The 15132-nt window shown below is 50.1% G+C and overlaps 1 protein-coding gene across 1 annotated transcript; it reads right to left on the reverse strand.

Moving 5' to 3' along the window:
* Positions 1–15: 15 nt before the first annotated feature.
* GNPTG (N-acetylglucosamine-1-phosphate transferase subunit gamma) lies at positions 16–15119 on the reverse strand. The gene is made up of 11 exons (XM_036083377.2): positions 15022–15119; positions 14888–14945; positions 14739–14806; positions 1282–1336; positions 1129–1212; positions 951–1044; positions 759–873; positions 599–681; positions 391–519; positions 237–318; positions 16–140 (listed from the first exon to the last, which is right to left on the reverse strand). Exons 1-11 carry the CDS (start codon positions 15074–15076, stop codon positions 43–45), a joined length of 921 nt encoding a protein of 306 aa, XP_035939270.1. The 5' UTR covers positions 15077–15119; the 3' UTR covers positions 16–42.
* Between the last annotated feature and the right edge of the window lie 13 nt (positions 15120–15132).

Genomic DNA, 15132 nt, shown 5'->3' on the forward strand with positions numbered 1-15132 from the left:
GGAAGTGGCCCCCACCTGCCTCCCCTTCCTGCTGGTCTCGGGTCACAAGGCGTTCCCACGCAGTCCTGGGTCGCCTCGGAGCGGCTCCGCTGTCCCGTCTGGAGGTGTCTTGGGGCCCACGTGCTCGGAGCTGGAAGTCTCTGCCAGAACAGTGAGCCGCAGGGGTCAACACAGGGCCTGGCCTGTAGGCGGCAGGTCCCCAGGTGGGCTGGGGCCCCGCACGGGGCACGACTCACCCGCAGGCCTGGTGTAGGGGATGCCGTGCTGGGTCAGCACGCTCTTCAGTCTCCTGAGCTCCTTCGCCAGCTCTTTATGTGCCTGCAACACCAAGAGTTCCGAGGGCAGGGCGTGCGGCCCAGCTCGGGGCCAGGCACCCTTCCCTGTCCCTACCTCACGGCAGCTCTCTATGGTCTGGAAGGCCGGGTCCTTGGCACCTCCTTCCAGCACCGATTCACTTTGTTCTGGGGTCTTTAGGTAGCCGGCATCCTCAAAAAGCACCCTGAGCCACTTGTCATAGCCCTGGCAACGGAGGAAGAGGGAAGAGCCAGCTCATGGCTGCGCCACGCCCGGGCAAAGGAGTGCCTGCCCTGTACCTCACCTGGGCGGTGATGAGCTCATCAGCCAGGTCCTGCTCCAGCTGGTCCCACCGCTGCTGCAGGGCGGGGGGCAGGGCCGGGTACACTACAATCCAACAGACGCCCACTTAGCCGAACTCCCCTGCCCCCCACCTGCACCCCGGGCCGGCCCCAGGGTCCTACCCAACAAGGAGTGTGGGTGGCAGACAAGAGGCGTCTCGAACGTCAGCGCATAGACACAGGTGCTCGGCTCAGACACGTGCGCCAGACGGCTGCTTTTCCCACAGGTAAGCTCCACCTGTGGGGAAAGCCTTGGTGGGCAGGTTGGGGGAAGCTGGGTCCCCGCATCCTTGGGCCCTTCCCCCACGGTCCCACCTTGCTCTGCCGGCTCCGGGAGCGGCAGGAGTCGCCGTCCCTCATCCACATGCCCCTGAAGGTGTTGTTGGAGATTTCCCACTCATTCCAGATGCTGAGGGAGAACAGCACGTGAGGCGGGATGGGGGGGCACCAGCCCAGGGGCCCGGGACCGCCCGCCTGCACGCCCCTGGCTCACCCCAGGATCCCACTATAGGCATTCCAGCGGAAGGTCTGCTCATGCTGCGTCACGTTGCGAAACGGGCAGAACTCGTACTTGTACCTGGGGGCACAGATGCGTCAGGGGGGGGTCCTGGCGCCCACCCCCCGCCAACACCTCCCCCTCACTCACGTGGACTCCACCAGGCTGAAGCACTTGCCAGAAAGCCTGAAGAGGTGCGCAGGCCCTGGAAAAGAGCACAAGAGGCCAAGTCGAGCATGGAGTGCAGGTGCGCGAACAGCCCACAAGACTAGACCTTCCAGGGAAAGGCAGGTCGGTTTAAACTTGAGATGGGAGCACAGGAGCCTGCCTGATGTAAGGAAAACAGAAGAACCAGAAACTGGCTGAACCAACCTTACAGGAGTTCCGGAGCACAGAGGGTGACCACAACCAAGTAAGTACCAAGCCACCTTCAAGCTGGTGGGACCAGTCCTGGGGTGTCTGTACTTGCCACCACCACCCCCAGTGTGGGCATGAGGAGCAGGCCAGCTTGTCTGCAACTTCCCAACAGGCTGGGGCTGACCAAGGACTGGTCTCCGCTTTGCCTAACTTGGATCTCAAGCAGGAAAGGTGGGCATGGCTCACGAAAGCTGCAGGGGGCACAGAGCCGTGCAGGAGTTTGGGGCAGGAGCTTATGGGGGGACACCGACGACAGAGCAGTGGGGGAGACTGGGAAGGGCAGGCCTTCGAGAGCAGCCACATACACGGCTGATGAGGAGCCCCAGCACAGAGCCCTGTTTTCCACAAATTCTCACAAGGCAGCAGGAAAACATGGCCTCAACCAAGGGAAAAGTGACAAAACCATCCCAGGAGCAGCCCAGAGGCCGGACTTAGGAAAGATTTCCAAACAGTCTTAAATATGTTCCAAGAACTAAAGGAATACGGACAAAAACATATTACAGGAAGAAACCACAAGAGAAATGCTGGAGCTGAAAAATCCACGCCAAGGAAAGTTGCAGGAAGGGTCAACAGCATCTGAGCAGATGGAAGAACCAGTAAACAGCCGCGGAGCTGTGGGGACCACATGGGAGCCCCGGCAGAAACTTCCCAACTGGACAGAAGACGTGAATTTACAAATCCAGGACGCTCACTGAACTGCAAGCAGGCGAGGCTCCGACCCTCACCGAGACACACGAGAAGATCGTGAGAAATCTGAAGACCGTCACACGCAGGCAACGTCCCCGAGCTCATCGGCGGGGCCCCGCGCAGATGGCGTGCGGGCCAGAGGGCAGCTCAATTGTTCTGCATCCAAAACAACCCTCCCCACGGAGGCGGAGCTGAGGGGTTCCTGATGCCTTGGGGTGCCCGTCCAGACGGAGCAAGTTTGTACGCTTCTCCAGTAAACGTGAATCCACGGCCAACCTGCACGGCCGGGAGGGTCAATCTATAGACTCCGGAAGACAGACGCACAACACAGCATCACAAGCCTTTGCTGGTGGCACCCAGTCCAAGGGGGTTGCCAGTGGGATCGGTGACCGGGCTGGGGGAGGGGCAGAGCTGACGGGAGCGTTCGTATGGGATGTGACAGTTGAAAAAATTCATAACAGAATTTAGTCATTTCCAATGTTACTAACCCCCTTGGTTTCCAGAGAAAATAGACGTGGGATATACACAAGCGGAAATGAGACTGAAATCAAGCGTGTCGCCTGGAAGAAAACATCAATGGGGTAACGCAGGAGAGGAGGGACAGAGAAGTCACAAAGCTGAGCCACTTTGGTTCCACAGGGTCTGTCCTTTCAAGTACATTCCGAGGGTATGCACCGGCCCGGACCCCACCACAAACAGACCAGACCCTAAGCCGGAAGTCGTTAGGAGACCAAGGATGCTCCATGCGAGTTCTTACTAACCTGAGATGGGTTATACCCACGTGCTTTCCTTCCCGATCACAGCAGAAGCATGTGTGGGGGATGCACAAATGTGGGAGTTAGCATCTTAACCACTGCGTCAAACAGGAAATCACAAGGGAAATGAGAAAACACTCTGGGACGGACACAGTGACCACAGGGTTCCAGAGCTCACGGGCACGGTGCCAGCAATGCTGAGGGACTTGGACATGGGCGACAAACCAGACCCTGAGTCTTTACACCTTCCAGAACTAGACAAAGAGCACACTGAACCCAGGGCTAGCTCAAGGAAAAAATCATAAAAGGTTGGAGCAGAGGCAAAAGAAAAATCAGTAAACCCAACACCGGTCCTTTACAAAGATCAACAAAATCGATGAGCCTTAGCTAGATTGACAGAGAACCCCACACACTGAAATTCCTAAAATCAGGTATGAAAGGGGGGACACTGCCAACTCTGCAGGAACAAGACAGGAGAATAGAATGAGTAACATACTCCAACAAATTGACAACCTTCGTGAAATGGACGCATTCCGCGAAACCCAACTGATCAGTCGTCCTCACATGTTCCCAGAGCCTCCGAGGCCAGCACCACCCTGGGACCAGAGTCACGAAGATCCATCATGAACACGAATGCAGAAAATCCTCAACGAAAACACCAGCAAATGCACTTCAACGGCACATTAAAGGGATCCTACACCATCACCAAGTGGGGTTCATTCCCAGAATACGAGGACGGTTCAACATCCAACAATACAATCCGTTAACAGAAGGAAGAGGGGAACCCCACGGCCACCTGGGTGTTGCAGAAAGCAGCACCTGACAGAATTCAACCCCGCTTCATGACAAACACTCCACAAACGAAGAAAAGCAGGAAAGCAGCAGCGCAACGGAGGCCACCGAGGCCGACCCCACAGCGCGCCCTGTGGGCAGTGCAGGGTGGCGCGAGACCCGACGCGCTCCTCCTCAGATCCAGAAGACGAGGACGCGCTCCGCACTGCGCTCCCTGTTCCAGCACCGCACTGCAAGTTCTAGCCGGAGCAATTAGGCACAAAAGAGAGAAAGGCATCCAAATTGGAAAGGAAGAAACACAACTCTGTTGCCAGGATCGCGTGTGGAGAAAGCAGAGTCCACAAAAGTCTGTTCCCAATGTTGCAGGACACGACACTGACAAACACCAGGTGTGTTTCCCTACACTAACAATCCAGAAAGGAAATTCAACAATTCCATACACAAGAGTATCGAAAAGAAAAACAGTGGGAATAAGCCAAAAAGGCAAAATACTTGTACAAACTACAGAATGCAGCTGACTAAAATTAAAGATATAAATAAATGAAGTAAATAGAAGCCCTGTGTTCACAGATAGGAAAACTTAATCTTAAAATGTGACTACTACCCTAAATGACCTAATTCAGTCTGTATCAAAATCCCAGTAACATTTGTTTGCAGAAATAGGAAAACCCATTCTAAAATTAAAATGGAATCTCAACCCCAAACAGCCAAAACTATCTTTAAAAGAACAAAGTTAGTTGAGGGGCGCCTGGGTGGCTCAGTCGTTAAGCGTCTGCCTTCGGCTCAGGTCGTGGTCCCAGGGTCCTGGGATTGAGCCCCGCATCCGGCTCCCTGCTCAGCGGGAAGCCTGCTTCTCCCTCTCCCACTCCCCCTGCTTGTGTTCCCTTTCTCGATGTCTTTCTCAAATAAATAAAATCTTAAGAAAAAAAAAAAAGGAACAGTTGAAAAACTCAATCCCTGATTTCAAAACATGCTTCAGAGCCACAGACTGAAACAGTGTGGTGCTGGCGTGCACACAGGTGGGGTGATGGAGCCCAGAGCCCACAGACGGTCCTGAACATCCATTCTTATGATCTGATATCAAGACCATTCAGTGGGGAAAGGGCCATTTTCTCAATAAATGGTGCCAGGAAACAATAACCAGACGTAGAGGAAGGAACCAGAAGCTTACTTTACACCATATACAAAAATAACTCAAAATGGATTTGAGGCTAAGCCTAAAAAGCTTAGTAGAAAAACAGGGGAAAATCCTTAGGACATGGGCTTTGGCAATGACTTCTTGGCTATGACCGCAAAGGCACTCTAAGAAACAAAACCAATGAATTGGACTTGGAAACTTAGAACTTCTGTGCATCAGAGGGCACTATCAAGAGAATGAAAGAGACAACCCACAGAACGCAAGAAAACACTTGAAAATCACACTTCCAGTAAGGGTAATCTCCAGGACACACACACAACTCCTATAACAACAACAAAAAGTCCCCAAACAACCTCGTTCCAAAATGGCCAAGGATTGACTAAAGGGTTCTCTGAAGAAGCTCTACAAATACAATGCATAGACATGGAGTGGTCATCAGGGAAACCTTCAAACCCACAACGAGCCACTGCACGCCCGTTAGGATGGCTATTCTCACACGCGTGTGCACACACGCGCATACGCACGCAGGAAGATAGCAAATTTCGGTCAGGACGTGGAGCAACATACCGTGGCGATCATTTTGGAATATGTACAAATACTGAACCACGTATTGTACACCTGGAACTACGAGAATGTTCTAGATCTACTTTCTCTCAATTTTAAAAAGGACCAACCAACGGGCCCCTCACAGGGAGCACAATAGAATGGGATGAGGCAGGAAGGGCGGTCTGAGCGCACCTGTCTCTACAGCTTTACTTATGAACTGTATGAACGCGTTCACGTGTTCAAAGTTAAAAGGATGACTGTGAGTCCCTACAGCTAAAATCAAAGCAAGTGAACCAAACTGTATAGAGTGAGGAACATGACCTTGCAGGAAAAATCCCTCTTACGGATTTAAGAGCACGAACTTTGGGTGCCTGGGTGGCTCAGATGGTTAAGCGTCTGCCTTTGGCTCAGGTCATGATCCCAGGGTCCTGGGATCGAGTCCCGCATCGGGCTCCCTGCTCGGCAAGGAGCCTGCCTCTCTCTCTCTCTCTCTCGGTCTCTTATGAATAAATAAATAAAATCTTTAAAAAAAAAAAAAAGGAGCACGAACTTTCATGAGTTAGTGGTAACAGCCCATGAGAGTTCTGACATCCTCATCTGTGTAGAGAGAAGCAAAGGACAATGTGAACCGTATCAGAGGCCACCGTGGCTGACAACAGGCCGACCCTCCTGCAGGGCGCTTCGGAGCCCACCCCAGTGTCATGGACCAGAGCGACGGGGATGATGGGGGATGACCCAGCAGCTGGAAAGTCGGGGCAACACAAGAAGGCAGTGGGCCCCGAGGATGAGCCCTCAGGCGTTTCCTTCTCAGGGCCACCCCCAGGAAGGACAGCGGCCCCAAAGCTCAGAACAGACGAAGAGTAACTGCTAAAAAGCATTTACAGTCAGTGTTTTCGGATCAGCCCTTCAATTCTTTAAACTCGAAGAAAAAAACATGTACTTGACACAATTCAGCAGGTGCCACGCTGCCAGGCCCCCGGACGCGGGTGCAACCCTACAGTGCCCTCCTCATAGGGGTGGATACACTTCCTTGGTTCACTGTTTTTTGCTGCCATTACTGAGCACAAAACTGACAAGGGAAGTCATGGAAATGTTTGCAATTAGACAACTATAGAAAAGAAAACCCTCGGTGGCGCCTGGGTGGCTCAGTCGTTAAGCGTCTGCCTTCGGCTCAGGTCATGATCCCGGAGTCCTGGGATCGAGCCCTGCATCGGGCTCCCTGCTCTGCGGGAAGCCTGCTTCTCCCTCTCCCACTCCCCCTGCTTGTGTTCTCTCTCTCGCTGTGTATCTCTCTCTGTCAAATAAATAAACAAAATCTTTAAAAAAAAAAGAAAAAAGAAAAAACCCTCAAACTCCAAAACTGCAGGTGGTGTCTGAGAACCAGTCGAGCACACACGTGGCTTTTGAAAAAAAAAAACACTGGTTTACAAGTCAAGTTGGGGGGCTCCTGGCCACCTCAGTGGGAGGAGCTTGCAACTCTTGATCTCGGGGTCCTGAGTTCGAGCCCCATGCTGGGTGTGTAGCAGTTATTAAAAAAAGTAAATAAAATTATTATTTTTACTTTCGGAAACTACAACTTAGATGAGCCGTTTGGTTGTATCTGGGAGAAGGCAGCTGGCTTACTGTTGTGTGTGTGGTCTTGCTTAGAAGACATATAATGTCTCCAATATTTTCTCATGGTTTCCTGCTAGATAGAAAAGACCGAGACAGCCTCCTCCACCCCCATGGGGCTCTCCCTGCCCCACACCGGGGTGGTTCTCCCTGCTTTGCTAGGACATCAGAGCCCTGGGCAAACAACTGATCATTCTGTCTTCCATTCTCAGTCTTAAAGACACAAGACCAAGATCAAAGCTCACGTTCTGGAAAACATGGGAAATCTGCACATGAACTCTGGGTTCCAAGTCCCATGGAATCCCGTGTGACCTGCCGCCCGCTGGGATCTGTCCTGAGCTCGCCGGTGCCCGGGGTCCGAATGTCCGAGCACTCTCTTCTGCTCACCTGTGTTGCTTTCAGCTCTTCTAAATCCACGATTAACTTACATTCCCTTTTAAATTTATTTGACACAGAGAGAGAGAGACAGCGAGAGAGGGAACACAAGTGGGGGGAGTAGGAGAGGGAGAAGCAGGCTTCCCGCCGAGCAGGGAGCCCGACGTGGGGCTCGATCCCAGGACCCCGAGATCATGACCTGAGCCGAAGGAGATGCTTAACCAACTGAGCCACCCAGGTGCCCCTACATTCCCTTTTAGAATTATGACTTAATTGCTGAAAAAGATTACTTTTGTCATAATGATGGGAAATTTTTTCACAGAACTTTTTTCAACTGTATTTGTTGTGTGCTTCACGTGCTCAAAATAGTGGTTTTTTAAAAAAATCAGTAAGAGATTGGAAACTGTGCAGTGTAACTGTTGTGATCTTTGTGCTCATTTTCACTTTAAATTTTAAATGCCAGACTTTACAAAATAGCTCATCTTCAATAGAACCATTGGGTCTCTCCCAGATATTTGATTTTAATCATTAGCTTAGAGAAAATCCTTGCACTACATTATTTTCATAAAACTCAAGATTTTCACATTAAAGGTTTTGTTTTGGAAGAAATACTAGTGGCTTTTAAAAAGCGAAGCTTAATTAATAGAATGGGCTTTTCCTGAGACCGCTTTCTCTGTGTCTCTCACCGCACGGCTCTGGATGAGAGTTAAAGTCACCTGGTAAATAGCGAGCCCTTCGCTTACCTTTCCTAAGGGAACCTTTGGACACCTGTTTTGGAAGCCAGCTTGAGTCACAGTAAAAGACACACACATTTGGGTGGGGAGGAGTGGTAAAACTGGAGAGTTGTGTCTTAATTACATGAAAATAGCTCTAGAATATTTTGTAGGAAACTATTTGAGCTGCATAATCCAAACACGTCAAGCGTCCAGTGGGACTACTTTTATAAATGTACACGTCTTCATGGGTCAGAACCCTTCAGTCTGTGACAAATCACTCCAGATGAAAGCCATCTCTCAGAAAAGCCTCGCTCTGTTGAGAATACATGCTTTAAAGCTTCAGACTGAAGTAGAGCAGTGCGGACGGGAGCGGGCCTTCCCCTGGCTGAGGGCCATACTGAAGAAAACTGCTCACACCCTTTCTTCTGCCCAGTAGAGAGTTTTGTTGTTTGCCCACTCAGCATTCTTAGAGATCATACATTTGTTCAATCATGTTAGTTGGTTTGGGAATAAACATTTTCTAAAAAGGGATAGTCCTGAAAAATCAGTGTCTCAAGAGTTTCTAGTCACTAGAATGGACCCAGCCCAGGGCCGGCAGCCCCATGGAGGCCCCGTGCTCCCAGCACCAGCTCCCCGCTGCACGTGCAGTGCCCAAAGCGCTGCCGGCTTTGGCAGCAGTATTCCAGCACCTTCTTTTCACATCTTTGGAAACAACTACATTAAAAACCTTATTAATCAGGAGGCCTGCAAAGATTAGGTTTGCTTTCTGAAGGAATAGTCCAGTGAGGTGGCTGGAGAGGCTATTTCTGCCTAACTTATGTACGCCCTATACTTCCTGGGCACACTTTGTAGAAAAATAGTTTGAGCTTTGGTACATTTTGAGCAAATGGGGCCCGTTTAAAAATCTTAGAATAATTTAACATTCACCCTTTATACCTGTTTTGAAAGCCTTTACATTTTTGTTGGGTAATTTTTAAAAAAAAATTTTGAGAGAAAATGTGCATGTGGGGTGGGGCAGAGGGAGATGGAGTAACAGACTCCCCCACTGAGCAGGGAGCAGTCAGGTAATTTTTTCCAAGCCATGAATATAATCTATTAAACCATGTTTATGCTACCCATTCTGTTTTTTAGTTGGAAAAAAAGATGTTAAAAATATTTATGAAGAAGAGTTTAAATATTTTTAATCTTAGGAGCACCTGGGTGGCTCGGTTAAGTGTCCAACTCCTGGTTTCAGTTCAGGTCATGATCTCAGGGTTGTGAGACAGCCCCGTGTCGGGCTCTGTGATGAGCATGGAGTCTGTTTAAGTCTCTCTCTCTCTCTCTCTCTGCCTCTGCTCTGCCCCTGCCCCCTGGCTTGCTCACTCTCACTAAAATAAATAAATCTTTACATATATTTTTTAATCTTAAAAAAAACAAAAAGGGGGCGCTTGAGTGGCTCAGTCGTTAGGCGTCTGCCTTCGGCTCAGGTCATGATTCCGGGGTCCTGGGATCGAGCCCCGCATCGGGCTCCCTGCTCGGCGGGAAGCCTGCTTCTCCCTCTCCCACTCCCCCTGCTTGTGTTCCCTCTCTCGCTGTCTCTGTCAAATTAAAAAAAAAAAAAGAAAAGAAAAGAAATGCACCACAAGGCAGCCCAAAACTGCCTACGAGCTCTGCGGGGCTCCCTGGCCCAGCCCTGCACACACACATGGGGGGAGGCCTGCAAAGCCAGAGACCCAGCAGGGCCCGAGTGTGGGCTCAGATCTGTCTGAAGAGATCATGCTCTTCAAAGGAGCACAGCCGAGCCCGCGTCAAGAACTTACTCCAAAAATATGAGACATGTGAGCACGCAGGCAGTGCGACCCACACTGGAGAGAAAAGGAAAACCACTGCAGCTCAAGCCCCACACGGCACAGATGCTGGAAGCAGAAGAGAATTTTAAAGCAGTTATTACAACATGTTCAAGGGAGTAAAACAAAACAGGAATAAACAAAGTCTCAGCAGTTATGTAGAAAATAGAAAAAAAGAACTGAAATTCTACAAATAAAAAGCAGGTCAGAAATAATTAGCAATTTAAATCCAATATATAAAACGTGTACTCATCTTGACCGAGTGGGGTTCATTCCAAGGATACAAGATTGGCTCAACATTCAGAAATGCCCGCTAACCACTGTATAAACAGCCCAAAAAGCGAACTCTCTGAGCATCTCAATAGGTACAGAAAAGCATTTGACACAATTCCTATTCATTCGCATGGTGAAAACTCAGCAAGCAGGCAGAAGAGGGAACCTCCTCTCCCCGACCAAGGGGGGACGCCCGAGCCGACAGAGGGATGCTGAGCAAGGAGCAGGGAAGGGAGAGCGGCTCTTCAGCAGCACAGGAGGCCTGGCCGGTGCAAGACACAAGAAAAACAAACGAAAGGCACCAGATTGGAAAGGGAAAAAAAAAACAAAAAACAGTCTTTATTCCAGGAACAGGAAGAAGAAATGTTAAGCACCACAGGAACGCAATGAACAAAATTCAGAAGTGGTAAACAAATGACCCAGTTTCTTCAATAAAGAAATTGTGAGCAAACAGGGAGAGGAGCTATAGATCCAAAGTCCATGAGGCCACAGCACACGGAGCAGAAACGCCGACTTGGACAAACCCGCTCTTAACGATGTGAGACCATTAGAAACCTAAGGCATTGACAGGATTTTTAATGAAGGAATTAGTGTTTTTGTTTTCTTTTTTTAAAGCGTGAAGAAGATAATGTGGCTATGCCCTTAGGACGAAGACGCCAAAATATTTACAAATGAGCTGAGTGGTGAGAACAGGGCTGCGGAGTGAGGGCTGAGGCTGAGTGCCGGGATTTGGGGCCTCATCGTCCTTCCCTCCCACTTTCCCACATGCTCCAAATCGGCCCTATCACAAAACTGTTTAAACTCAAGTAAAAATCGGGGCACCTGGGAGGCTCTGTCGGTTGACCGTCCGATTCTTGATTTCAGCTCAGGTCATGATCTCAGGGTCATGAGATCGAGCTCCAGGTGGGGCTCTGGGCTCAGTGAGGAGTTTCCTCGGGATTCTCTCCCTCTGCCGCTCTCCCCGCCCACCCCGCTCTTGAGCGCTTTCTCTAAAATAGATGATTCTTGGGGCACCTGGGTGGCGCAGTCGTTTGGCGTCTGCCTTCGGCTCAGGTCGTGATCCCAGGGTCCTGGGATCAAGCCCCGCATCGGGCTCCCTGCTCCGCGGGAAGCCTGCTTCTCCCTCTCCCACTCCCCCTGCTTGTGTTCCCTCTCTCACTGTGTCTCTCTCTGTCAAATAAAATCTTTAAAAAAATAAAATAGATGATTCTTAAAAAACAAAACAAAAAAACTTAAAAAGAAGGTTTTAAAGTTAGTGAAAATCGAAAGTGAAAAAGATGCATGGCAGGCCCTACCACTGAGCACAGGCAGAAACATCTGACCCAAAGTGCTTGTCGAAGTGATTAGCAGACACAGACGTGCTCGGCCTCGCACCACACAGCTCTGACGTCTGTCTCTGGTTGGACACATCCTAAAATGAACTGCATAAAAACTCAAGCTTCACCCACTCATTTCATGTTACTAGTAGTATTGTTATAATCCCAAAGCTATTTTCTGTAATTATGGGAGTTAGCCAGTAAATATACTTATGTGATTAAGGAACCCAGCTTTTCAGTGTTAGAAAAAGGTAAAACAACCCCAGCCCTGTAATACTACATTTCAGTTGGAAACTTAAAGTCACATGGATCTCCCAACATAAACACATATATATGTGTGTATATGCTTTTTGAAATAATGAGACTTACAAGAAGTTGCAAAACTCCTACTCCACGGTCCACGTACCATCACGCAGGCTCTCCCAATGCTTACCTAGCTCTGGTTCATCACCTCAACTAGGACAGTGACATAGGCATGACAGAATCAATTACGGGCCATACTCAATTTCAGTTTTTACATGTACTCACCAATAAGAACAGTGATACACACAACAACACGGATGAGTCCCAGAAACACGAGGCTGGAAAGAAACCAGACACGGGAACGTATGCTCTGGGACTCCATGTAGCTGGAGGCCAAGCACAGAGAAGACTCATCTACAGTGACAGACACCAGAAAGTGATGAGGAGGAGGATGTGGAAAGGAACACAGTCATTTTCTGGTTGATGAAATTGTTCTACACCTTGTTTTGGGCAACAAGGACATGGATGTGATCAACTGCCACATTTCATCAAACTGAATGTGTCAACTATAGCTCAATAAAAATAGTTTCAAATGAGCCGATGATGATCTTCAAAAAGAAAAAAGAGGGGAAAGGAAGGGTATTCTTTGTCAGAGGCCATCTGCTAGGAGATGCAGCTGCATGAGAGAGGCAGAAAGTAGGCACGCATCCTCCTCCTCCCTCGGGGTAGAACGCAAGACTCCTGAGCACAGCGGTCACTCAGAGCCCAGGGACGGCTCGCAGTCCGCATGCCAAGAGCAGAGGCAGAAGCCCGTGTGGACAGTGGAGGGACCCTAGCCACAAAGCACTGCCCTCCCACATGAGGCCACACATGGTCCACTGCCTTGCTAGGAAGGATCTGTGTCCAGACCGCTGACCCTGACCACCTGACAGTAATCCAGCTTCCCAGCCTATCTCCCCACTCACGGAGCACACACCAAAGAAAGGAGAACCAGGCAAATGACCTAAACCAGAGCAATCCGGGAGGTCATTCTATAAGACAACTAGCCCGGACTCCTCCAAAGTCAAGGTCATGAAAACCTTTTTTAAAGGGGGTACAGTGTAAAGGGACCTGTTCCAGATTTAAGATTACAGACAGCTGAGTAACCAAATACATGTGTGACCCTTGACTAATCCTGGGGCAGGGGGGTTGGGACAGCTGTAGAGGACACTGGGACGACTGGGGGATGTGGACTGTTTACACACTTACTACTAATTTTGGGGGGGTGGGGGATCCATACTGGAACTATTGACGGATAAAGTGTCATAATGTCTGTAATCTAGTTTCAAATGGTTCAGCAAAATGGAAATTCACATTTTTCAAAATGATAAAAGAGAGGAGGACCAGGCAAATGTGAACTGTTCACGGAGGCGCAGAGCACACGGGTGTCTACTGTCCCATTTCTCCATTTTTCTTTTCAATCCTTTTTGTAATAAAAAGCAGGAATAGTTTAGAGTGAAATCTCACTCTCTGAGTTCATCCTACCTACCCCCAATCCCTCTGGCTTGGGCGTCCTTGCTGGAGGCCTTTACCTGCCCTCCTCCCTTTGCTGGACTCCTCTTCCCAGATATCCCCATCCCTCTCTCATGTCCTTTCCTCCTTCAGCTTCTGGCCAAAATGTCATTTCTCAGCTTTTTCCTGACTCCCCTATTTAAGCGGCTCTGTCCCTAGAGCATATGACTCTTGATCTTGGGGTCTTGAGTTTAAGCCCCACACTGGGTGTACAGTTTACTTAATAATAATAATTAAAAATAAAAAGGGCACCTGGGTGGCTCAGTCGTTAAGTGTCTGCCTTTGGCTCCAGTCATGATCCCAGGGTCCTGGGATTGAGCCCCACATCAGGCTCCCTGCTCAGCGGGAAGCCTGCTTCTCCCTCTCCCACTCACCCTGCTTGTGTTCCCTCTCTCACTGTGTCTCTGTCAAGTAAATAAATAAAATCTTTAAAAAAATAAATAAAATGGCAATTCCCAAAACAACACTCACCTCTTCACACACACTTCCGTCTCTGCTTTCCAGACCTACAGAGTATTTCTCATCAAGCATTCTACATTTCACCTACTTCTTTATTGGCGCACACACGCACACTCCCCCCATTAGACTGTCACGAAGAGAGAACAAGCTCTCTACGTTTTGCTCATTTCTGCATTCCCATCACAGACCCTAACACACAGTAGTGCTCAATAAAAAACATTACTGGGTTTTTTGCTTCCCATGTTTCTCATTTGACAACCCAGCGATTCCACTTCTGGGATCCTGCCTTAGGAAACCACGCACACAGCCTAGAAAGAGACAATCCGTACGAATGATGTTCTCCACAGCATTGCTTCTAACGACCAACAAATTTAAACGTAACATCTGACGATAAAAGGACACAGGGCCATCCTATGAAAGACTAGGTATCAAGAGAGAAGAGTGAAGGCCAGTGTTCACCACCATGAAGACACACGGCCAGCAACAACAGCAAATGAGCAAACCTGCGTAGTTCGTGCTGTTCAAAAAAAGGCAAAAAATACGTTTTAAAAAATAGCGGCAGAAAGCACCAAACCACATTAATGCACATTTTTCCTTGTACACTTACGCACGTAAAAGCACAAAAGACGTCTGTGGCCAACTATTAACTGAGATCACCTTCACAAAAGGAATTAAAGAGGACTAAATTCGGGGGTAACTATTTAACTCGTACTAGAACGTTCTGGAATACTAACGTTGGTGCACTCAAACTCTGAAAGGCTGACAAACGAATGCACGAGACTCCGGGCCCTTTCAGGGCCCTCATCCCAGGCTGCCCCGGCCACCCGAGCCGGAAACCCGAGCCGGCTCCCCGCTTCCCTCCCTGGCCGCCCCCATGTCCGCGGCCAGGGTCCCGCACTCACCAGACACGGGTGAAGGATCCCTCTTGGGTTGGAGGCGACTAGTCTGGGGCAGGAACGGGTTGTTGAGCCTGCGAGAAGCGGCAGGGTCAGGGGGAGCCGGGCTGCGGGCTGTCCCTCCGCGCCCCGCCGCGCCCGGCGCGGCCGCTCACCCGAACGCGTTGGGCTCCTCCACCACCTTCATCTTGGCGGCAGCGGCGGGCGCGGGCCCTGCGGGGAACGGGGCGGTCAGGAGGCGGGCGGGAGGCGGCGCACGCGAGGGCCCCCGGAGCGCGGGGACACTAACCCGGCGCCGCGAGCCCCAGCAGTAGCAGCAAGTAGCCCGCCAGCCTCGCCGCCATCGCTCCCCCGCGCGCAGTCACGTGAGCGCCGCCGGGCCGGAAGTGGCGCTCGGCGC

Source organism: Halichoerus grypus, chromosome 6 (assembly GCF_964656455.1).
Source record: "Halichoerus grypus chromosome 6, mHalGry1.hap1.1, whole genome shotgun sequence".
NCBI classification, from domain to species: domain Eukaryota; kingdom Metazoa; phylum Chordata; class Mammalia; order Carnivora; family Phocidae; genus Halichoerus; species Halichoerus grypus.